The sequence below is a fragment of the Ogataea polymorpha genome (genome assembly GCF_001664045.1).
Source record: "Ogataea polymorpha strain NCYC 495 leu1.1 chromosome Unknown OGAPOscaffold_4, whole genome shotgun sequence".
Lineage (NCBI taxonomy): Eukaryota > Fungi > Ascomycota > Pichiomycetes > Pichiales > Pichiaceae > Ogataea > Ogataea polymorpha.
In genome coordinates, this window is record NW_017264701.1 from 787,184 (window position 1) to 810,900 (window position 23,717).

The 23,717-nt window shown below is 44.5% G+C and overlaps 10 protein-coding genes and 1 non-coding gene across 11 annotated transcripts; 8 read left to right on the forward strand and 3 right to left on the reverse strand.

The window, feature by feature from the left end:
* Positions 1 to 67: 67 nt before the first annotated feature.
* Positions 68 to 2,243, forward strand: OGAPODRAFT_76731 (uncharacterized protein). Its single transcript, XM_018356220.1, has 2 exons — positions 68 to 92; positions 126 to 2,243. The coding sequence occupies exon 2, from the start codon at positions 166 to 168 to the stop codon at positions 889 to 891; it is 726 nt and encodes a 241-aa protein (XP_018210777.1). The 5' UTR covers positions 68 to 92; positions 126 to 165; the 3' UTR covers positions 892 to 2,243.
* OGAPODRAFT_88384 (uncharacterized protein) lies at positions 68 to 2,243 on the reverse strand (the record flags this gene model as incomplete). The annotated part of the gene is made up of 2 exons (XM_018356896.1): positions 68 to 92; positions 126 to 2,243. One exon carries the CDS (start codon positions 2,238 to 2,240, stop codon positions 909 to 911), a length of 1,332 nt encoding a protein of 443 aa, XP_018210778.1. The 3' UTR covers positions 68 to 92; positions 126 to 908.
* A 318-nt stretch (positions 2,244 to 2,561) lies between these two features.
* OGAPODRAFT_94272 (uncharacterized protein) lies at positions 2,562 to 11,446 on the forward strand (the record flags this gene model as incomplete). The annotated part of the gene is made up of 1 exon (XM_018357508.1): positions 2,562 to 11,446. The coding sequence occupies one exon, from the start codon at positions 2,562 to 2,564 to the stop codon at positions 11,376 to 11,378; it is 8,817 nt and encodes a 2,938-aa protein (XP_018210779.1). The 3' UTR covers positions 11,379 to 11,446.
* A 118-nt stretch (positions 11,447 to 11,564) lies between these two features.
* On the forward strand, positions 11,565 to 12,428 carry OGAPODRAFT_16595 (uncharacterized protein; the record flags this gene model as incomplete). The annotated part of the gene is made up of 1 exon (XM_018354537.1): positions 11,565 to 12,428. A coding segment is annotated over exon 1 (421 nt), but the record flags the coding sequence as incomplete, so codon positions are not given.
* Positions 12,429 to 12,829: 401 nt separating this feature from the next.
* On the forward strand, positions 12,830 to 16,398 carry OGAPODRAFT_16596 (uncharacterized protein). The gene has a single exon (XM_018354538.1). It carries the CDS (start codon positions 12,971 to 12,973, stop codon positions 15,230 to 15,232), a length of 2,262 nt encoding a protein of 753 aa, XP_018210781.1. The 5' UTR covers positions 12,830 to 12,970; the 3' UTR covers positions 15,233 to 16,398.
* OGAPODRAFT_49212 (uncharacterized protein) lies at positions 15,478 to 16,293 on the forward strand (the record flags this gene model as incomplete). Its single annotated transcript, XM_018355618.1, has 1 exon — positions 15,478 to 16,293. The coding sequence occupies one exon, from the start codon at positions 15,478 to 15,480 to the stop codon at positions 16,291 to 16,293; it is 816 nt and encodes a 271-aa protein (XP_018210782.1).
* Positions 16,399 to 16,504: 106 nt separating the features above from the next.
* OGAPODRAFT_13274 (uncharacterized protein) lies at positions 16,505 to 17,995 on the forward strand (the record flags this gene model as incomplete). Its single annotated transcript, XM_018353357.1, has 1 exon — positions 16,505 to 17,995. One exon carries the CDS (start codon positions 16,505 to 16,507, stop codon positions 17,993 to 17,995), a length of 1,491 nt encoding a protein of 496 aa, XP_018210783.1.
* Positions 17,996 to 18,029: 34 nt separating this feature from the next.
* On the reverse strand, positions 18,030 to 21,816 carry OGAPODRAFT_94275 (uncharacterized protein; the record flags this gene model as incomplete). Its single annotated transcript, XM_018357509.1, has 2 exons — positions 20,139 to 21,816; positions 18,030 to 19,985 (listed from the first exon to the last, which is right to left on the reverse strand). Exons 1-2 carry the CDS (start codon positions 21,720 to 21,722, stop codon positions 18,030 to 18,032), a joined length of 3,540 nt encoding a protein of 1,179 aa, XP_018210784.1. The 5' UTR covers positions 21,723 to 21,816.
* Positions 21,817 to 21,902: 86 nt separating this feature from the next.
* Positions 21,903 to 22,920, forward strand: OGAPODRAFT_94276 (uncharacterized protein; the record flags this gene model as incomplete). The annotated part of the gene is made up of 1 exon (XM_018357510.1): positions 21,903 to 22,920. The coding sequence occupies exon 1, from the start codon at positions 21,967 to 21,969 to the stop codon at positions 22,918 to 22,920; it is 954 nt and encodes a 317-aa protein (XP_018210785.1). The 5' UTR covers positions 21,903 to 21,966.
* Positions 22,921 to 22,922: 2 nt separating this feature from the next.
* Positions 22,923 to 23,484, reverse strand: OGAPODRAFT_16598 (uncharacterized protein). The gene has a single exon (XM_018354539.1). The coding sequence runs from the start codon at positions 23,454 to 23,456 to the stop codon at positions 22,941 to 22,943; it is 516 nt and encodes a 171-aa protein (XP_018210786.1). The 5' UTR covers positions 23,457 to 23,484; the 3' UTR covers positions 22,923 to 22,940.
* Positions 23,485 to 23,628: 144 nt separating this feature from the next.
* On the forward strand, positions 23,629 to 23,701 carry OGAPODRAFT_t36. Its single transcript has one exon. It is a non-coding gene; the product is annotated as a tRNA-Lys (tRNA).
* The last annotated feature ends 16 nt before the right edge of the window (positions 23,702 to 23,717 follow it).

Consider the following 23,717-nt stretch of genomic DNA (forward strand, 5'->3'; position numbering starts at 1 on the left):
CCAAAGATAAAAAGGTGATTTAAAAAATTCCCGGCTTCTTTCTGGCAGCCCCTGAAATAATAATTATGGTATATTAACAATGCATGGACTTTCAGAGGTAAGTATGATAATATTCGAGGGCCTAACAGAAAGGTGTATGAGAGCGAGCACAATGCGGAGAGGGCAATGATGAAAGGCGATTACAGTCGTTCAATCAGCTGTCATGAGTCTTCAATTGCATTATTACAGGACATAATTGACAGAATAGCTGAAGAATCGCTGATAAACCACTTCAACACGCTCAATTCACTTACAACCCTTAAGTCCCAAATAATCAAACGTATAGACCAGCTTAAGTTAATTCAAAAGTCCAAGGAATATAAACAACAGCGAGAAAAAACTCCGGTTCAGGAAAAGGAGCTTTGCGAGGAGCCCAATAATCAGATGCTTATTGAGCATATCAAACTTCTCATGGTCAAAAACCTCAATTTTGATCTGACTTCGAACAAGGTGAAGTTCATCGAGCAGGACAAAATCAACAAGCTTGAACACGATCTCCAGCTGATCAATTTTAAAGAAAAATCCTCAAAACATCAGGGAATAGAAGAACTGAAGGCTAAGAACAGCGTTCTGACAGAACTTAATCTAGTTTACTATAGCGAATTGATGGCTAATCACGAGTTCATCGGTGATCTCCTGGGATTGCTGAAAAATGGACCGCCACAGCAATCAGGAGATCAGTACGAGCAACTCAAGAGCGTGATTGACCAGCTACAACAGAAGATTGCTACGCAGGAACGCGATAGAATTGTTCTGGAGAATCAGATTATCAAATTAAAAGAACGATGGAATAATCTCGTTGAAAGCGCTCGCAAACGAAAAGAGCTGGAACTACAACAGCGTGAAGCATAATCTACTTTCGCATTTATTTATTTCACCTTCGCAGCATACATCATCTCCTCCTTCGTGATCAAATGCTCCACAGTCTCTATACTGCTAAGAAGTTGGTCGATATTTGAGCTCCACTCGTTCAGATACTCATTCTCGTTCTTCGGCTTGATGAAGCTGGCAATCTTCAGTGGCCGGTTTATCTTAGCGTAGATAACCCCATTATTCACCAACTCGATAATGTTCAGTTCAACATCCTGTTGTTCCAGTTGCAGCAGCTCACATAATCTTTTCAATCGAATCGATGAGTAATACTTTGAGACTATTCTCAAATTGTATTCTATCACGCGCTTCTGGAGATCTTTGTAATGCAGCTTACCTTTCTCAGTCGACTGATCAAAGGTGGTATCCCTAAACAAATAATCGCCAAACCGTGCTTCAGTTTCTTTCCAGTTGATCAGCTCGTTTGTAGTGAACAGCTTTAAGATCTCCTTTTCAGTTGGCAGCTTATCAACGTTTTTGTCTATCTTCACTCTAGAGATCAAATCGTTCTGCAAATTGGAATACGGCGAAAGCACACTGTAGTAAACAATCTGTCTCAAGGCCTTCAAAGACTCGTTGCTGTCTCCCTTTATCTTCGGGATGTCGTAGATGGCGAGATAATACTTCACCAGGTTGATATAGTCGTCTTCACTCAAAGCAATGTCAATCATTAGCCTGTAGTACTCCAATTTTTGGTCTGCAAACTTCTCCAAAGATCTCACCAGGATCTTTCTCGAGAGCATCTTAGACATCTGATAGTCACCTCTCTTGTTGCTCAAAGTCATTTGTCTCAAAATAAACTCAATCTTTTCAGTCAGTTCCATAGACCCGTACGTCTCGACCTGCAATTCGCACAACACATCGCACGCTTTATCCAAATCATTCTTCTTCTCCAATAGGATATCACTGAGTATTCTTGTCACCCTTGCACGCTCGATTTCCACGAAGATTTTGTTTTCGGTCACTGTGCGAATGGTCTCTATTGTTTGAATCTTCGTTTCCAGATCTTGAATTTCATCGAGATGGGAAATCGCTTGTTGAATCATTACCCTAACGGAGTCTTTCAGTTGCCCCTGCTTCTTGGAAAGCAGCAAAATCTGCTCGTTAAGCAAAGACCAGTCCTTCTTTGAAGCCAAAAGATCCATCAAGGTTATCATGATCCTCTTACAAGAAGCCAAATCGGACGCCTGCCTTGTTTGCTTCTCCAACAACAGCAGCTTGTCGACGGCAGACCTGTAGTCCGATTTGGACAACTGCTCAATTTGAGGCAATTGCTCGTCCAGCGTCTCGGTGAAATCTTTTTCAGCTTTCAATGGAGCCTCTCTCGACATGTCAAATATTATTACAAAAGATGTTCAACTGTTTTGCCACTATAATATTTCAAATTTAGGTTTAGAGCCCAGGATTTTCAATCTTCTCGCTTACATAATAACTAATGGCCAAGTCGATCATTCTCGACTGGTCGTTGTCTTATGCAACAGACGATCATCGCTACCATGTATGAGTCTTCTTTTGACCCTTTGCTGAAGCATCTTTGGACAAACCACTGGTCAACCGCCCGAGTAACATTGTGTAATAAATTGTACACCTCGCGCCTGCCCCAAAGTAAATATTTTGGTTTAAACTAAACACCAAGTTATGCCTTGTTAGCCATGGACGTTACAACACAATTCGGCTATGCATCGGTCAACCGATCGATAAACCTGCAATGGGTGTACATGGTTGAATGGGTAATAGCTCTTCTTGGTTCCATTGGAATACTATTCTACTTCAATCGCTTAATGGGCTCAATATTGTCATTCTTGTTGAAGTATATTCTATGGAAGCGACACAAGATACGACTGAAAGTTCAATCATACAAAGTCTCCTTTCTCGGAGGACGACTTTTCTTCAAAAATGTCACGATTATAACCAAAAACGAGATGATCTTAATTCATCAAGGGTGGCTCACATGGAGATATTGGCTCACATCCGTGCGCCAGTCTGGATTTGTGACCGAGCCTGAAAATACAAAAAACGGGCTACTTCCAACACGGTTGCTGATGGAAATCTATGGCCTTGAGGTTTTTGTTTACAACCGAATGAATGTTTACGAAGAGTTGCTGGAAAAGCTGAATAGGGAGTCCAGTCATGCTGAAAAGCAATCGTACTCTACAAGTCACAGCAGCGAAAGTAGCAGCGATCAAAATACAATCAACGACTCTGAAGAATCGGGAGAGCGCTATGTCCCACAATTTATCAAATTGCTTCCCCTCAAGGTCTTGATTAAACAAGGCGGATTTGTAATAGGCAACCAAACAACGACATCCCTTTTGGTTGGATCATACACATCCTTGGAAGGACTTTTTGATTTTCTTCGGCCAGCTTCGAAATACGATAAGCGTAGGGTTGATCACGATATTAGGGCAAACCAGCTGCAATTGTATCTTAAGCCAAATGTTTCATACGAAGGTATGGATCAGATCACAAAAGAATTTAATGGGGAGCAAAATCATAAATTCAAGAGGTTTCTTGAGAAATTGGGACTGTATCATAATGGTTCCAGACAAGATAGCCAGAAGACTAAGGAGGAAGAGCTGCATCGTTGGCGCGGTCTTGAAAGATACTTGTCCTACGATAGTTCGATGTTGAGTTCTTTTGACGAAAGCACACCTTCGGAGAAGAAAGAAGACGCGCTCGTGTTCTCACAGTCCGAGTACGCTCGGTACACTCATGTTTTCGACTCCGACTACGTTGATATCCATTATTACTACGACATTCCAGGGAATACGCCAGCATCTGCAGCCAATATCTCCGCTGGTGAACCAGATGTTGGAAATGGCGAAGCACCTCCAGCGAACAACATTGACATATCGGTTTCAGAAGGAGTTATTCACTACGGACCGTGGGCTGAAAAAGAGCGTGCTCTTTTACATCAAATGCTGTTTCCTTCTGTCTGCAGGGACGCTGAGCCGATGAGCCGTCCCAAAGCAGGATCAAAAAGGCGATACGAAGGATTCAAACTATTTATTGAAAGTGTCGACGACCTGGTGCTACGGATTCCGTTTAGAGAGAGCAGCAAAGATATTCTTTATTCCAACAGTGACAGCTCTCCAAATCAGCTAGAGCGCAGACCGTTTGGGTGGTTGGAACTCAAGGTGGGACAAAATTCCACCTTTAATATTTCAACCTCGTACATCCCCAGCGCAGAGAGTGGATGGTCAAATAAGTTTCACGTGGATTTTAATAACCCAGTCATCTCTTCCAGTGTGAATCATGAGGTGTTTTTCAAAGCCATGAAACACACTATAAATGCAGATGTAGGGTATCCTTTGCAATGGAATGGCGCTGCAACCTGGAGTTTCCAAAATAGGTCTACGAATGCTGAACTATACTTGCTTAGGGAGCATATTGAGTTACTCACAGACATGTTTGGGGATTTTAGCTCTGGAAATCCAACTCCTTATGAGCTATTCCGTCCCTTTTTCTATAAGATCAGTTGGAAGGTTTACAACTACAACATCTCTCTCAACTTGAATGAAAAGAATATTGTTAGCCATCCTTTAGACTACAATGACAACATATACGTTTCATTTTGTGGATCCGAGCTGGATTTAGCCGTCGGCATTCCTTTAGATACGGTGTATCGAAAGTCGACGTTTTTTGACTACAAGCTCAACACCACTTTTGATTTGGCTGTTCATTTCCCACCATGGCATACAGGTTATAATTTCCTGCGAAAGAAAGAGGTTGGAAGAGCTAATAACTTTGAGATGTCGGGATCATTCACCTATTTCAATGTGATCGACATAGATACAGTTGACAACATTGTAGTCAATTGCGTTTGTGAGGATACAACGCTTGAATGCTATGGATTTATCATCAAGTATGTGTTGCTTCTCAAAGCCAACTATTTTGGGGAAGACATCAACTTCCAGACCCTTGGAGAATTTCTCGAAGATATGAACGACAAGTCTGGTGAAAAACCAGCACCAGAAGAGTTCAAGCCGTTCGGAATAAAACTACGAAACGAGACGGACCTTCATTTTTCTTTTTGCGTTAAAAATGGATGCCTCGTCTTGCCAGCACATAATTATGACTGCGAAACACATGTTGCACTTCATTTCGAAAGCCTGGACATTGATCTCCGATTCAATAATTACTACATGGATCTCCAAGCTAACTTCTCAGAGATATATGGGCGATCGTTGGAAAACGCTGACGAGGACATGATTTTTAGTACCACCTCCAAACATGTGAAATTTGATCCTCAGCTCTTTATTGATCATCTTCCAGTGCATGGCCATAGAGCTTTTGGGCTCCCCCCAGATGAACCAACTTATTATTGCAGGTGGGATTTCCATCCAGGACAGATAGTCGTTGAATCAGAGCCCATTTTTCTTGACATTGTCCGCCGTTCTTTTGGGTCACTTGCGGTAGGATACAATGACTCAGAGAATTCTTTAGACCTTCCTGAGGAGGTGATTTTTGATATGTTGAATTTGTCTTTCAGCTGTCCCGAAATTCTGCTGAAAATCAATGGTCCTTCTTATGGTCTTTCAGTTCAATTGGAAACGTTACATCTAACTATTTCTGATCAGTCGTCTGCTACATACAATAGCAGAATCAATTTCAAAATTGAGAATATTGTCTTACAAGGTGTCAACGACACTGACACTGTCATGGATGTGAGAACATCTGTGTACGCTAGTGACTTTGTTAAAAAGCCAGACTTTGATACTCGCAAAGAAGCACAAAGAGCGCATATTAAGATTCATGACGCGCCTTTCCACAGATGTCCATTTTTGCTTTCACCAAGTGATAGAGATAAAACATACCATGAAAATTATGGAGGTTTGAGGCCTTTCCTCAATTTCCCTGATGTCCCTCCACCTCTCAACACGAATTCGGTAGACTTGTTGATCCTAAGCTATCCTGAACGATTGAAGGCTTCCCTGAGAGATGACGAAAACTCTGATTCATCTTCATTTCCAGGTGGTAGCATGTCTTGTGCAGTGGACTCGTCTCCTAAAATCTCCCCGGAAAACGACGGTTTTGAAGTTGATTCCATAGTATGCAGTTTTGGTACAATTGACGGATACATTGATCCAAAAATCGCTTTGGTATTGAGTTACATTATTTCAAATAAGGAGGCCATTTCTGTCACCAATGTATTGGATGAAATTCAAAATGACTTTATTTCTCACTTGACAAAGAAACATGCTACAAATTTCCAGAAAGTCAACATAAAGGCTCTGATGCCAATGATCACTTTGAAAGTGACAGACTCGAGATTTTCTGAAAATTGCGTTGACATCAGTATATCCAATCCAGCATTTACTGCTGCAATTAAACCAGAAGGCGGTCTGGACTCTTTTGCAGCAGATATTTCTGGGCTCTCGATCCAGATATTAAAAAGCGGCAGGTCTGTTTGCAGTCTCGACGCGACGAAGCTCAAGACTGATCTATTCAATAGCAAACTGTCAACCAGTGTCATGATCGATGAAGAGCATTTGTACTTCGATGTGGATCCGACAAACCTCCAATGGGTTGAGAATTATATCTCCATTTTGTCTGATCCAATAAAGACGGCACTAGCAAAAATCTCTGAAGCCATGGCAAATAGTGCCAAGGCCAAGATTGACACCGTATATTCCCTTTCTAAAGGCGGAACGGATTACTCTGTGCGCCACGATCCATCTTGTATCACCAAGCCGTCTTACATTAGCAAATTTTCCGACGAGCACATCCGGCGTGAAGACAGCTGGAAGATTATTACCAGAATCAGACATATTGCTTACAACTTGCCCAAAAGTTGGCACGCCGTTACACAGAAAAGATTCGACGAACATTCTTGGAATGCCCCGGAAGACGCCAAAGAAACGGTGTTCGATATATTCCTCAATTGGAGAAGATGGGAGTTCAGTAACATCTCCAGCAGCTATGTTTTGATGAGTGTGTTTGGAGATACCACTTCCAGGGTTGAGCAGAAGTCATTCTCTCTGACGGCGGCACTATCAACATCGAAACTTAATGTTCATCCTTTCAAAAATTTGGTGGTGATTGAAAACCTGGAACTCGCATTAAGCAAAGAAAAGCTGTCGGAAGAGTTATACCAAATGGCCACCGAGCTCTCTATGATAAATGTTCATGATCAGATAAATGTTGGAGTCTCCATCGGAGCCCTTAATACCAGTATCAGTTCCATGAAGAAATCAATTCCCTATATCAACGATTTGGTTGCCAATATGGCGTCAAAAGCAAATACAAAACAAGTCGTTGAAATTACAAACAAATCAGAGCCAGATCCGATCTTTTTCAGCACAAACATTCTGTTTAAAGAGTTTTCCCACCAGGTTGCAATTGATAGATCTTCGGTCAATGTCCGGGGTAGTAATTCTGTGTTAACGATGTCCGGTATCAAAACTTCGAAGGATCTATTCTTTGCTATGCTATGCAACAATACAACGCTTGGGATTGATATTATGCTCGATAAAATGAAGATAGCGCACCTCAATTGCTTTGAAAATTCGCTGCTTGTCTCCAAGGCAAGGTCAACTGATCATGGACAGATTTATGTGGACTTGTCTACCTCAAATATCAATGTTTCCGCAGGGTCGGGGTCAGACTTCTACCTAAAAGCTCTAGACGTGCTTATAAATGAAGAATATGAAGTTTTGGCCCCACTGATCAACAATTTGAGACAAAGCCAAGAAATTGAATCTCAAAGACAAGAATCCCCTGTTACTGAATCAAGCAATGGACTTTTTGCTGAACTGAAAGGAAAAGTTACGGGTAGTCTATTTGTCTCAAAACTTTCTTTGCAGCTTGAGGTTCTGTCACCGATTCTTTATAAAATGGACGTGCAGGATATTGCGTTTGAATTTTCAGCTTCAGATCGGGGTGCAACGTCAAATCTTACAGTTTCTCGCATCAGGTCAAGAATACTTTCCACTTCTACATTGCAGCAAGTGCAATTTGGTACCGTTTCTGTTGGAACTTTGAAAGTTTTGACGAGCTTTATTGAGAAGTACGGTAGATTTGATGTATTTGCCCAGGTGCATGCAGATCAACTTGGAATCAATTGCTCGCAGCGCAACTTCATCTATTTGGCGAAACTTGCAGAAACTGATTACGGTGTTGCGGAGGAGTACTTTAAGAAATTCAGGTCAAGGTTCCATAATCTATCTCAATTGTTGGGCTGCAAAAGCAATCACGTGTCCAAATCAAGTGATTCTTCCTTCATTGTGAAGGCCGCTGTTGCTGTTGCTCTGAACAACTTCTCGTTCACATGTCTTCTCAACGATAATCGGGCATTTCTCGATTGTGGCAAGATCACAATGAAGTTTGCCACCTCTGATTTCAATTACACTGGAAACAAACCTCAAGGATTCCTAAAGCTTCCCTCCATGAGATTTAGTATGCTTTCTCATGGTCCTCAGACCTCAAGATTTACTATATGTGATATCAATTTGGAACTGAAAGGATCGACGTCCGTTTCAAGTGAGCAAAAGCTCCACGAGGTTGAATTAATCAGTGATCATTGCAGATTTGTGTTGGATTCTCACTTCACTAGAGAACTCCTTGATGTTTATTTCGACTTCCAAAAGAAATTTAATACCTACAAGTTCCCTCGCAAACCTGCACCAAGACAGAACGTTAGCGCGGAGGCAATATGGGATCTTTTGAGTTTCTATTCGATCCGAATAGTGTCCAAAAATATGTGTATTGGATGGCTGCTTCCAAAACCAGAAAGAACGCTGTCAAATTCGTCGGACATACCCGGCTTTATTGTTGGTTACGAAAAAGCTGAGATTGTATGCAGCACAAAAACGGGAAATGTGCTTGTCTCAAGCCTGTATTTGGCAACTGCCCACGGGAATAATTCCATGAACTTTTATTCCACCAGCGACGAAAGTTTGAGTGCTAATAGGGCATATTTCCCTAGATTTGAGCTTGATTATCAGGTTTCCCAGACGGCCAAAGGCAGAGATATTGATGCCGAGCTTCATGGTGATAAGGTTGATTTTAAGCTGGAAACTACGCTTTTTTCTGTGGCGGATCGACTAGCATGGTCCGTTGTTCATGTTCAAGAAAAGTTGGAAACTATGATTTCTCACGAAATCGCACATTCCGAAACAGCTGACGGCTCGCCAACGCTCTTTTCCTCTATACACTCGAACTTGAGGCTTATTGGTTGTATCTTTGCATTTAATGGTGCTTCAATCATGATCATCAATCCTGCAACGGACCCAAACCATAAGCCTACATCGTTATGTCTCCAGGCGCCATCCGTAAGGATCGCGACAGAGTACATCAGATGCCGTGACTCAGTGAAGAAGCACGTTGTTTCAATACAGGCTGTCACTTCGAGTACAGACAACGCTTTGTCAGCATCCTGTGTTCCCGTGATTGTCAGTCTTGTTAAAAGTGTGAAGTCCTTTGCAAATAGAAACCATGCAAAGAAAAGAAAGCTTCCTGCAACGCGAAAACCAGAAGAAAGACGTTTATCGGTGGGAGAGAAGGAGTCGGTTGGTGTTAGCTTGGAGCGCATCTTTGAGAAATTCAAGATCAACTTCTCGCTCAAGGTTGAGCCTCAGCGACTCACGCTGAGTTGTGAGCCAAGTGCCAAAGTCGAGGCCGCGGTCTCTACTAATGGACTATTTTGGCATTTCAATACCGATACAGACTTGATCACCACTACTATCTGTATCGAACAACTAAGAGCAAAGTTACATCACGTCTACTCGAAGGAAACCAGCGGCTCTTTAGGGATCAATGACATTCTTTTATCTGCAACTGTTGCCAAAGCAGACGGTGTTAAGACAATGTCGAATACGTCAAAGATTTCAAACATTGACTCGTATTTAAACATACAGCAGAGACAGGACGTTGACATTTTCCGCGAAATCTGGCTACCATCCGAACTCTACAAAGTATCTGTTGAGAAGCCACAACAGAGCGAAGATTTGTCACTCCAAAATATTGCAGCGAGAGTCAAAGACATGTCGGACACCACGGTACTTCCCTGGATCCTCACTCTTCTGGTGGGGAAGGTAAAACTAAAGGTGGATCTTGGGTTTTCGCTTGGAACGCTGGACGTGGAAGCCGACAAATGCTGGGTCAAATCCACCAAGGTCACCAACAGGGACCAAAACCTGAAGTTAGAATTGGGTCAACTGAGAATCACGTCAGAAGGAAGACTTGGAGGGCTTCTGGTTGTTGAAAGGGCTAGAATGGCTTCCGCCATCTCATGGTCGAAAGAAAGAGGAATGGAAAATATTCCACTTGTTTTCCTGTCCGCCGGATTCCGGTCGTTAGAAACGAAAATCTCTCTTGACTATCACATATTCTGCATAGCAGTGATTACCAAGGCGATGGCTTCCATATATAACAAGAGCGTGGACAACAATGCAGACAAGTTGGTTGGAAAAACCTCTATGGAATCTTTGAATGTTTACATGACGGCTTTGACTGCTTCCAATTTCGTGGACATTTATACCATTGGATTGCGAATTCGACAGGATATCAAGATCTCGTACCATCAAACTCTCAATGATGCTTTGGATGATCAGACAGAATCCTTCAAGGACTCAATGAGACCTTCGGAGTCGTCTCTGTCCTTACCTGCTTCGCGCAAAACGGACAGTTCGAGCTCAAGCACGGTCAAGACAGTGGAAATGTTTTTGGACGTGATCGACGAGTTCTACACTGACTTGGATGTCCGGATCGGGTCAATGCAGTTACAAATTTTCCCAAGTAGTCTGCTAGACACGCAGGCGCTGGTTATCAGGGTTGGAGCTTCGAGGGCCAAGTTTGAGCAAATTAAAACGAGTATCATGGAAAACAAGCTGGACATGAATCTTGACAATTTCACAGTGGCTCTTTCATCTTTCAAAACAAAGCCTACAGAGGCCTCACTCAGAGAACCAGGAGTTCGGAGCTATGCCAAACTTGCAAATACTGCCGTTGGTGGCAGCATTTTTGTGTTTCCTTCGCTGAACGTTTACATGGATGCATTCCAGCCTCCAGGCTCAAATTTAGTCAAGTTCAAATTTAGCAGCTCCTTTGGAGGAAACGTTGACGTCAGGTGGAAGCTGGGCTCTGTCTACTTTATTAGAGAGATGTGGTATTCCCATGCAACAACGTTGAAGACTCGTCTCACGGCGTTGCGTATTTTCACTTCTGGCTACGGAACGGACTTCGACGATCTGCTGGAGGAGAATTACAAGGAGTCGATTTTCGAGGCCGTCAACTTGGAGGATAGGCTAAAGGACGTGGAGTCTGACGAAAAGTACGTTTATGTTCCTCTGGAGGAGCCGCACATCGAAACTCCTAGACTACGTGATTTGGGGAATGCCACGCCTCCGCTGGAATGGTTTGGACTGCATAGAAACAAGTTCCCTAACCTCACGCACCAGTTTGTGATCGTGGGATTACAACAATTGGTCAAAGAGGCCGAAACTCGATATGCCAATGTTTTGAAGTGATTGTGTCAATAACTCTTGGCCTTACTGTTCCACCTATATCGATAAACCGTTATAGATATCAATTATCCATCTGCTAATTTTAGTCAGCATTTGCGTAACAGAAAAATAAAGTATTCTTGTACTTCACAATGTCAGAGACAGCTCACGACTCCAAGCCCCGGCTGTCTTTGAATGCCCGTAAAGTGTACGAGTCGATTCCGGAGGACGCATCAAAGGGTACAGTTTTTCCCCGCATGGATTCCTCCGGGAGTCTATCACAGTCCGTGAGCCAATATCCGTCCTTTGTTAGTATGGATCGGAAAGATAGTCAACGAAAGAAATTGGCGATCCCTGAATTCGAAAGCACACGCAATAGAGGGCATTCGAATGCGGCTATTCACAGCGTGGATTCCGCTACTTCGCTATCGAGCATTTCCATTAGAGAGGCAGACGAAAGTACCTTTGCTGACCAGACACAAACATCCAGATTTACGGGCGACAAAGTGAGCCCGACATGGGCTCTTTCCGATATTCTACAAGTTTTGAGCGATAAGAACACATCAAGCGAAGAAATTGTGGACAAAACGAACGATATGGTGGATTTACTGGAGGAAAACGACTCGCTAAGGAACGATCTAGTGTTCTCTTCCGTGATCCACGTCGTTCAAAGACTGATGCTTCAGCGCAACGAGATGGTTGTCGCTTGCGGATACAGGATTTTGTGGTATGTGGTGACGGATCTACGGGGACTACAGCTATTTTTCAAATACGACTTGCACGTCTTTGTTATTGCCAGTCTGAGCAAAGATTCCAAGCACACAACAGAACGCAGCGAATGTATACGTCTCATTCGACGTTTGGTTAGCATTGAAGGTGGCACTAACGAGTTTCCGATTGCAGTGGTCCGCTCATTGATTAATATGGTCGAGGACGTTACTGATCCATTGAGAACCATTGCATTTGAGACAGTCGTGGAGATTGCTCTTCTGGATCCAGAAAGAGCGTACAAAGCCAATGCATTGGGCGTGCTTTTGCAGTATATTGTCGACGGCCCTGCTGTTTCAAGAGGTGTATTTTGCGAGGCCATGTTGAAACTTCTCGATCTGCCCAACACACGGCCCTACATCATAAAATCGCAGCTTGTACAGTTGCTCATATCGCCTTTCATGGATATTTCGCATTTCAAAACAGAAAACCTACAAGTTATAGCGCATCTGATCGTATTCTTGCTGAAAAATTGGTCAGGACTCATAGCTTTCAGCCAGCACGATTTCCTTCCTATCCGTGAGTTGATAAGTTGTCTTACGTTCAGCTCAGTTTCAATAAAGAGTATCTTGCTACAAATTTTCAGCGACTTGTTTCGGATCAAACCCATGTCCTTGAACGATACTAATGACGAAAACGGCCCGATGATTGTCCCTTTGATAAGTTCTGGGCGGCAAGGATCATTGACAAAACCCAACACTAACGCACGAAGCTCTCCCGAAACAGAGTCCTCGTTGGTCAACCATTACACTATGTTGGTGTTGCATATATGCATCCGATGTGGTCTCGTGGAAAAGCTAAAGAAACTTTTTGAGGAAGTCACTGATAAGAAGTTGAATAAACGCATAATGATCCTTCTCTCAGAAATCTCGTATATGCAGTCATTCCTAGTTCCAGATCAGCTGATAATGTCAATAGCTCCGTCGTTTGAGCTCAACAAGCAGATCGAGAAATACCTTCGAAACCACCATAATTCCAACCTCATTCTTACAGAGCACGTCCACGTGAAGCTATCGGAACAGGTCTTTAAGGATTTGCGATTAAAAATGCTGTGCGGTGTCGATGCAACACAATTGAAAACTCTAGTTTCGGATACCCATGTTTTGGCCACCAAAAATTACTACAAATGGAATTGGAGCTTGATCACTGAGCTGATGCAAGGCCCATTGCGAGACTCGCGCAACTTTGAAGAAACCGTGCGTACCACCAAGTTTTACAAGCGACTGATGTCGTTCTACCGTCCGTTCAAGTACCGTTTTGCTTCGTTGCGCAAGACGAAGTCTAATTTGGTTTTCGTTAAAGTTGGCTGCGAAATCTTCAAGAACTTGCTCTCCAACGCTGAGGGAGTCAAATATCTGACTGAGAATAAGATATTGCCCCAGATAGCAGAGTGCCTTGCACAGGTAGACCCGTATAGTGGAATCACGGCAGGGGACCCACTTTTCTCCAAAACCAAGCTAGAGACAACGCTCAGTTATGGCTACTTTTCGTTCCTTGGAGTTCTTTCAGCAGACCCCAACGGACTGCGGATGTTGGAGCAATGGTGGTTTTTCGATATGCTGTACCATATAACTGATCAGAAAGCACACCGACCAGACCTAGTGAAGATCATTATCAAGGAGATGAAGTACAATTCTAACAGTCATATGCGGATTATCCTCAGCAAGGTGGCGAGTACCTCGAGTCCTTCGTTGCGTTTATTTTCTGTTCGGCTGCTGGGAAATCTACTGGAGAATGAAGAATGTGAGAGTTTTGCGTGTCGTTTGCTGGTGGGCCAGCTGTGCGATCCAGAGGAAAATATCAGGAAGCTTTCTGTGGAGTTGCTGACTTCTTTCGCCAAAGATGAGGAAAAAGTGCTGGAAATTACCAAGTACCGGCCGTCGATCGGTGTTTTGGAAACACCGAGCGGCATAAATCTGATGCTCAAGATTCTGGCTACGGGGCCTGGGTTCGAGTATTTGCAAGAGTACGACTTTGTGGATGAGGAGATGGAAGCCTGGATACAATCCAAAAACAAGCACTACGTGCATCACATAGAGACTTATCTGGCCCAGAAACTTTTCAATGAAAAGACTCCCAACGAGCTGCCATACCACTTTTTTGGCGGACTAGTGAGGACAGCTGATGGATTGCGGCTATTTGAGGTGACTGGAACGTTCGACTCATTTTCGCGCGTGGTCAACTCGTACGCCAATTTAATCGAGACGGGTCAGGAGTCGGAGTTTTACTACAATACGCCGTGCAGTGAGCAAGAAGATTATGTGACAGACCTCAAGTCTGTGCTGTGGGCAATTGGCCACATAGGCTCGTCGGACCGTGGTGCGTGTCTTTTAGATATGACAGGCGTCGTGAACGAAATTGTCTCGATTTGTGTCAAATCGCAAAATGCGTCTATCCGAGGCACATGTTTTCTGGTTCTGGGGCTGATTTCCCAAACAGACCTCGGGTCCGAAATGCTGGACGACGTGGGGTGGTTCACAAAAACTGCCTCGAACGGCTATCTGGGGTTGTGTCTGCCGAAAAAGCTGGAGAGCCTGGTGGATCTAGACACGCACGAGGACATACTTGCGGATCTGAGCAGAGTCCCAAATTCCACAACGATGGAAGAATTCGATAGGATCATGGACCAGGACTACTTGCCATTTCACAGTAGAGAGAAGCCATTAAAAAGAACCGACTCGTCTGGTGGATTTGGCGGTGCAGCGGGACCCGGCCCCTCCTCCCACACCGCAAACATCACCAAAGAATACCAGGTTCTCAAGCAAATATACCGAAACCTGCTACTTCTTCCTGTCAACCAGGGAAAAGCTGTGGGGAACCTAAATCGGCTGAAATCCGGTAACCCTAGATTATTCGAGTCGGAGCCGGTGGTGATGAAATTGATTATTGAGGTGTTGGAAAATTACCGGATAAAGTTCAATGTGAAGAGGTTCCTTCTGTGTGAGTTGGTTGATCTCAACAGTCTCATGGAGGCACTACTGAAGCATAATAGACGAAAGCTCAGGGAACAAGGCTTTCTTTCAGGTGGGGTAAGTGGTGAGAACTCCAAATCTGCACCAAACATATCCATGGCAAGGGGGTCAAGTAATCGGCATCCTGTGCTATATTGATAGCTGCACCTGGCAACCCCTCAAAAGTGGTAAATTTTCTGGCCAAAGCAAGGCCCAATTCGGCGAGGGTAATAATTTATTATGGACCCTCTCCAGAGATTAACCCCACACGTACTTTTTTATTGCAAGTGCGTGACTCTTGGTACAATGCAGATAAGGCCATTCGTAAGTTCTCACACCATTGAAGGGGGTGGCACTTATAAATACCGAGGAGGATTTCCGGGCTTTCGTATACTTTGACACATATGTCACAATTTAACGAGGACGTCGAAAAACAAATAGCTGACGATCAGGTTGGATCGTCCCACTCTCAACCTACTGCAGTCCATGAGGAAGGCCTTCAGTCTGTGGTCCACTCCGATGATGGCAAGTATCTTTGGTTGGGAGGTCGCAAGTATCTCAAAAGTGATCTTGTTAGTGCGTTCGGTGGTACTTTGCAACCGGGATATGCTCCTCCAAGCGTTCATAAATTCGCCAATCCAGCGCCTCTGGGTCTGTCCGCTTTTGCACTGACAACGTTTGTTTTGTCGATGATAAATGCCGGGGCCATGGGTGTCTCCACCCCCAACGTGGTGGTTGGTCTTGCCGCTTTCTACGGAGGTTTAGTTCAGCTGCTGGCAGGAATGTGGGAGTTGGCCCTGCAGAACACGTTCGGTGCAATGGCTCTATCCTCATATGGTGGGTTCTGGATGAGTTACGCTGCTATATTTATCCCCTTCTTTCATATTACTGACGCGTACGAGGATGAAGTGGAACTGAGCAACGCGCTCGGTTTCTACCTACTGGGCTGGACCATTTTCACTTTTATGTTGATGCTTTGCACCATGAAATCCACCGTCGCATTTTTTTCGCTGTTTGCGTTCCTTGACCTCACATTCCTTTTGCTCGCTGTCGGCCACTTGGCTCCGTCGTCTGGATGTGTCACTGCGGGAGGTGTGTTTGGAGTGATCACCGCTTTCATCGCATGGTACAACGCCGCAGCCGGTGTGTTTGACGAGGGCAACTCCTACCTGACCATCAAGCCTATTTATCTGCCTAAGTTCGGCAAAAAGTCCAATTGAGTTGTGTGTAGTATACAGGTTTTTAGGTAGCGATGATGATTCTATTTTGGTCGATCCCCGCGCAAACTTCCCAAAAGGTACTTAATTTATCAGAGTGTAGTCCCGACGGCCCAAAAAAAAATTATGCGCAAAGTTTCGAGTCATCGATTCTGTATTTAATATGCTTCGCTTCCGACAAATGGGAATCCGTAATTTCAGCAAGCAATTTGCCATGCCTGCTGCCGAAAGTGTGTTCAAGAAACAGCTCAGTTCCACTTTTGAGCCTGCCTCGCGGTTGACGGCCTCAGACTTAAACCCTCATGCTCTCAACGCTAAGTATGCTGTTCGTGGAAGAATCCCCACCAAGGCAGAGGAGCTGAGAAATCAACTTGCTAACGAGTCGCACTCGTTGCCATTCAACAAGATCATCAATGCAAACATTGGAAACCCTCAGCAACTAGACCAGAAACCCCTTACTTTCTACAGACAGGTGCTGGCTCTGTTGCAGTACCCTGAATTGATGAACCATCAAGCTGTAGTCGACGTTCTGCCAAAGGATCTGATCGAGCGTGCAAGAACGCTCCTCGACCACATTGGTTCTGTTGGTGCATATTCGCACTCTCAAGGTGTGCCTTACATTAGACAACGGGTTGCGGACTTCATTTCCAAGAGAGACGGCTACGAAAGTTCACCAGACGACATTTTCCTCACTGCTGGTGCCTCCACTGCCGTTTCTTACCTACTGAATCTGCTTTCCCTGGGTCCTCAAACCGGATTCCTGATTCCTATCCCACAATATCCTCTATATACCGCGTCTTTGGCTCTGAACAATTCCACAGCGCTGCCATACTACCTCAACGAAAAAGATGACTGGTCTATCAACGCCGAGGACCTCGTGAAAATAATCGAGGACGCTCAGGCCCAGGGCGTCGAGGCGCGCTGTTTGGTTCTGATCAATCCTGGTAACCCAACCGGGGCTATTTTGAAACCAGAGGCCATTGCTGATTTACTGACCGTAGCTGCTGAATATGGCCTGGTTGTTATTGCTGATGAGGTTTATCAGGAAAACATCTTCAATGGCCAATTTGTTTCGGTCAAAAAGGTCCTCAAACAGTTGCAAGAAGCCGATGGCTCTGGCAAGTTTGCTGAAGTTCAGCTCGCTTCTCTCCACTCCACGTCCAAGGGTATCTCTGGAGAATGTGGCCAGAGAGGTGGATACATGGAGCTAGTTGGTTTTGAAGACTCGGTTCGTGCACAGCTCTTGAAGCTGGCTTCCATCTCGTTGTGCCCTCCAGTTTCAGGTCAGGCTTTGGTCGAGCTGATGATTAACCCTCCTACCGAAGGCCAGGAGTCTTACCCACTTTATAAACAGGAAAGAGATGCTATTCATGAGGCTTTGAAAGAAAGATCTTCTTTGTTGTACGAGGCCTTTAACACAATGGAGGGGGTTACCTGCCAGAAGCCTGAAGGCGCCATGTATCTTTTCCCTAGCCTGACTCTCTCCAAGAAAGTTTTCGAGGAGGCTGCCAAGGTGGGCATGGAGCCAGATGAATATTACTGTGGTCAACTTTTGGAAAACACGGGTATCTGTGCAGTTCCTGGCTCTGGGTTCGGACAAGTCGAAGGCACCTGGCACGTCAGAACCACGTTCTTGGCCCCAGGAACGGAATGGATAGAAGACTGGAAAAAGTTCCACGCAAAGTTCATGGAAGAACACCAGTGATTATAGACCATGTAATGGAGATGTATTGATATATCTAGTTCACTTTTTTCTTCTCAAAGTCTCCAATTTGCACATCAATGCAGGTGATGATGAGAGACATAATCCAGACAGGAAGCCATGCAAAACTAATAACCATCCATGTCCATGTCTGGAACCTCCTGTAGCCAGTGAGCAAACCGTAGAATAATTCTACCGGTCCTTGTAGCACATTCTGAATAAAGGCTGGGTTGAGCCAGTCAGTGTCGAAGATTTTTGTTTGCAGTTCACGTTTAAGTAAGGGTAAGGAGAAATACTGGATCAAGTTTCTAACAACATCCAGCTGGAATTCCAATTTGTGGGCCACTCCAACAATTGTCAACCATAAAAATGGTGATGATAAAATCAGCCATATGCTGTTCTTGCGGTTCTGACTCAAAGCTCCATATCTAATAAAGGTAAGAGGGAATGCTGCTAGGGATATGAGAAGTGAGAGAGAGAAATCTAGCACGAGAAGGCTCACCAGCGCAAACGCGAGGTAAAATAGCGAGCAACCATTGGCTATTCTCACGATTTGAGAGATAGCCGCTGACGGTTGCAATTTGTATCTGAGAACCAACGGAAGAGTTGACACAGCAGTGGATGTCAAAATTAGCCCCCAAGTCAGCATAGTGTACAGTTTGTTATTGTCTGCAAAGGACACGGTTGAAGAAAACCACATCAACATCGTTCCGCAAAATATTGAGCCCACGGTGACAGTAGCGAATAACAACAGTCCATATATTAAGGGAAGAGTATCTACCCTGACAGCGGCATCGTTGAAACTGATATGCTTGTTGTTGACATTGTTATTTGTGAGCAACGCACTAAGTGAAGATATAACAAAGCTTGCTGCGGTTAGCACTGCTGCTGGAAGGTAGTTTCCAATGGAGACAAAATTATTGGGAGTAAGCAGCAGGTAGAAGAAAAACGATTGATGAAACTTCTCCAATAGATTATTGACCGCCCTAAAACAGGCCTCAATGACTCTTCCCAAGGTCGTGATATCGCGTCCCTCTGTGCCCTTGGCTTTGAAAGCTAAAGTTTGAACGTTCCATCCACTGAAAGCCTCGCAGCCGTTTCCTCCCCCTGACTCAGGCAGCAGACCAGCAGTTGCAATGGCATAAAGACCTTTCAATAGCGTGGTGAGTCGAGAGGGGTAATCATTAGCCCAAAGTTGGCCTTTTGGTGTATTGTGCAACGACACCTTGAAGCCCTCATGCTCACTGATCATCACAGCACAATTGACGAGATCCAAATTTGGCAGCTGGCCATTGACGCCCACGTAGTTCACCTCGATATAATCCAACTCATCGCTCTCAGAAGGATATTCAATCACAATAGCACTCTCCATCGATCCTCCTGTTTCGTCCAATGCTGTATGATAGGCATCCACCCAGTTCCTCAGAGTATCCTGACCATCTTCTGGGAACACCACGATAATATTCTTCGACCAGATCGACAGTCTGTGGAAGTAGCGGACTAGCCCCATGGTCAGGGCTAGTCCACCAATATTTTTCTCTCCGTCGCTGGTCGTCCAAGGCGCCACAATCACCATTGCCTCGGTATCATCCCCCTTTGGAACATGGTAAATTCCATATGTAGTCCTTGAACCATTATGGGACTCGTGCTCAAACGTTTTGTAGCCAATAGTCTTCAGCCAGGAAGACAGCATCTCATGCCTGTCTTCCATTGGATCATCGATGTGCTCAATGATCTGATCTCTATAGCCTCTCACAAAATTCCACTCCGATTCTCTGAAGAATGAATATGCCTGTGATGGCATAAGGGCATTTTCTGAAATGTATGTGGCCCGGAACTGGCCATCGAGTGGTAACATAAGGGTCCATAGCACACCCAGTATTGTCAGCAAAGTAGAGATCTTGGGGAGAGACCGCACCAGTTTGGGCAGTAGCCCATACTTATTGATTTTGCGCTGGATTGTCTCCAACAAAGCCATCAGTAATGCGAGCTGCTCGAATGGAGTGTAAGACAAGAGAACTCGATCAAGTTGATTTCGAAATTATTTATAACCGTGGTGCGAGGGTGCACCTTGAGGTTGGTGGCTACTAACTAAGTGATGCAAATGTATTACAAACTATCAATTATCAGAATCTCTCTCGGCAACAGGCGGATCTTCATCTTCGTTGGAGTTTGAAGATATAGTGGACGTGCGCACGCCGTCGCTTGTACGACGACTGGCCACACCAACAGGAAAAAGCGGATCCCTGTTTACAAACTGTTGTGAAGACAGTCCGGTAGACCTGAGAACACGGCGTGGCTGGACGACCCGTCTTCTTCTGGTCAGAAAAGATGAATGATTCAAAAGAGGGCCTGGTTGATTTGTCCGGATAATATGCATTCGGTGTAAAGAGTCTTGATTGATCAAGCTTGACGATTCACCTTCATTGACCTGCACCGTGTTGCGTAGCCTGCCGTTCAAGTTCTGAAGCAGACCCCTAACCAGACCGAGAACACTGGTATGGGTTGTAGGCGATGAGCGAGAAGAAAAGGGCTCCTGTGCTGCCACAGGCGTCGGAAGAGGAACAGGTATCGCCCCCGTAGGCTCTACGCTATCTTGGTCGGGCATGACAAAAGTGAGGTGTCTTGAGTTGAACCCCTCAATCAATGGCCGGGTCTCGCTGATCACTCTGGCCAAGTTAGGCAGAATAATAGTAGTTTCATTTTCAGAATCTGAGTTTCTGCCAGCAGACGACTCATTGCCATGACGCATACTGTGTCGGCAAAGCGGACAGCTATTATTGGTTTTCAGCCATTCTCGAAGACAACTCCTGCCAAAAATATGGCCACACGGCATCTCTACAGGAACATGATTGTAAACCACTTCCGTCTTGGCTAAGTTTGCAGCTGCGCCCTGAGATTTGACTTCGTTCGCCATCTTGCGCATCTTCTTTGGTTGGTGGTCTCCCATCTCATCGATTTCATCTTCTGCTCGCTTGCGTTTTTGGCCGATCTGGTTGACATTCTCGGGGTTCTCGTCCTCGTAATCGTCATAGCAAATTGCACATTGCTTATCCTTGAGATCTGCAGTTTGCTTAACTTCTAACTTATCGAATAGCTCTGCAGAAATTCCTGATGCTTTTTTAACCGACGTCGCAATGGTCCTTAGTGCTATAGTGGTTGCTAGTCGAATCAAGACTTGTAGGTTTTCGTCATCGCTTTCATTGATGTTGGGCACGTGGAGAATAAGAGAACCCGACAAACTGTTGTTGTTTTCACTAGGCTGGAGAGGGTTCGGTTGGCCATAAATGTAGTTGACAGTAAGAATTATGTTCCGGGATGGTTCTGATGCTGGAGTCAGGTTTCTGTAGAACGGCACCGAGATATTATTGGCCTGCTGAGATGCTGAGGTATTTCCGCCTAAAGACCGATAGAAAGGGGATATCAAATTATCCAGCAGATTGTTGGCTATATGGTGTTCACGGTAAACCCCTTCGTTGGAAACGTCGAATGCTGGATAGTCAACTCCGCGGATACCGGATGGTGCAGAAGGCTGCTCCGCATCCGCATCAAAAGGGTTTGGTTCTTGAGTACGCTCCGGAGATCTCTCTGCTGTTTCTTGAGCCTGGTTTGTGTTATTGCTGTTGGCCGGACCGACCTCGATGATTAGATTTTGGCTGGTCCCATCCGCGTACTGTATAACAACCGCAGGTAAAACCAGCCGTCCAGAATCACTAGTCGAAACACTCATCCAAGACGCACGCCTTTATTAAGCTTATTTTCTTGCAATTGCTAAACCCTGTGTCAGAAAATTACAACTTGATTTTTTCCTACGGGCGGGCGATACGATACGGTCTTCCTCAAAAAAAAAAAAAAATTAAAAAAAATAAAAGAATCCGATTGATTCATTGCAAGCTGGTATTAAAGTTGAAAATTATTAGATGTTATCAGCTCTCATATAGGAAACAACCCATCCTGCGAAGATCTCTCTACACATGTCTACTCTGTTTACACAGTCTCTCCAGGTAGCGGAGATGTTTCCGGATGTGCCCTTCGAAGCCGTCCAAAAAGCTGTGGAGGACCACAAGGGTGACTTGGAAAAAGTAGCAGAAGAACTATTGAGCTACGAGATGTTGAAGCATCCAAAAAGAAGCGAATCGGTGCATTCGGATCTGCCATTGAAATCGTACGAATCGAAGGTCAACCGCACGAAGCCCAATGTGAAGTCTGCTGAATCTGATCCTTCTTTATCTGTCCTGAGCAGTTTACTCTCGTGCTCTCTGGATCGCGTAAAAGGCAAATACCAGAAGACGAAAGACATCAAGAAAACAGTGCGTGAAATCATCCAGCTGGACTGGAGTCTTACCGAGAGTCAGCTTGCAAACAAGTATAGTAAACAGCTGGCTGTGATATCCAAGTCAAAACAAACAAATCCTTATCTCAACAACATCGAAAAACGATTCTATCTAGACTGTTTAGAGTATTTTGGGGGTGATGTTAACCGAACCATTCAACTGGCTGCTTGGATGCTAAACCCTAATTCTAGTCCTCAGTCAGTGTCTACAGTAAAGCCCCTGCCATCCTCGTCTGCTTCTTCCATGTCTCTCGCTCGACCGCCCGACCCCCTGCAGGAAATCATCGATGGAGCACTCAAAACAAACAAACTAGATTTGCATGGATTACTAGTTTCCGAAGCCCAGCACTGCGTTCAGCAGGTTTTAAAGTCTTGGTGGAGATACGAAATGGAACAGAGAATTATCGAGGGAACCAATCTGCGCGGAAAAAAGGCAATATATGTGGGGGATTTGGATATTATTACAGGAAGGGGTTTCCATAGTAGTGGGGGCGTGCCAAAATTAAAGAATCTGGTTCATCGGCTTCTAAACGCAGAAAACTACATTTTTGAAGACATTGTTCTAGGATTCAAGGTCATGGGCAAAAAAACATGATCGCGCTATATACATTTATCTTAACGTTTCTTGCTTCCTTTTTCCTTTCGAGCAACTCTCCCACCGAGCTTCGTGGCAACGTAATTTTCTCCCAACACACTAACATAATCATCTGCAAGTGTGTCATCGAGTTTGACCCCAGTACCACTCAAGATTCTTTCTCTTCTTTCTTTCTCTAAGGCTTCTTGTTCAGCCTTAACCTCCTCTTCTGTTTTACCAGAATGTTCAAATTGCGAGAACCTGCTCTTGAATTTGCTCATTCTTCCATTATTCTCGGCATCAAGTTGTGACATATCTGGCTTAGATGGATTCCACAGTGGGTTAGTTCTCTGGTCAACAATCATTCTCGCTTCTGCTTTAGGTATCTGTGTGCGACGGGTAATGACGGATCCGTCCGAAAGTTCAACTAAGGTGTCGAATTTGTGATATATGGCCGGTCTCGCTTTTCCAACCCTGATTTTTTTTCTAGGACGTGTTGGAAGAACACTCGCGATCTTCGGTCTTCCCAAAACAGCATAAGATCTGGTTTGCAACATTTGGTTCACAACCTTACAAGGTCCTGCCAACGGGAGCATGGCGATGTTAAAGTTAATACAGTGTTAAATTTTTCAGTTTTGACAAAAATTATCGCGACCTTTATTCGGGCTCTTGTATATCATACTCACTCACGGTCTGAAATTAGAATTCGATACACGTGAGAGCAGCAAGGCCTGGCTAGCTCAATCGGTAGAGCGTGTGACTCTTAATCACAAGGCTGCGGGTTCGAGCCCCGCGTCGGGCTGATTTTTTTTAAGTTC

What these genes read in the sequence shown, in the direction of transcription:
- OGAPODRAFT_76731 (XM_018356220.1), top strand. Translation starts at nt 166, where the DNA reads ATGATGAAAGGCGATTACAGTCGTTCAATCAGCTGTCATGAGTCTTCA.
- OGAPODRAFT_16596 (XM_018354538.1), top strand. Translation starts at nt 12,971, where the DNA reads ATGATCCTTCTCTCAGAAATCTCGTATATGCAGTCATTCCTAGTTCCA.
- OGAPODRAFT_16598 (XM_018354539.1), bottom strand. Translation starts at nt 23,456, where the DNA reads ATGTTGCAAACCAGATCTTATGCTGTTTTGGGAAGACCGAAGATCGCG.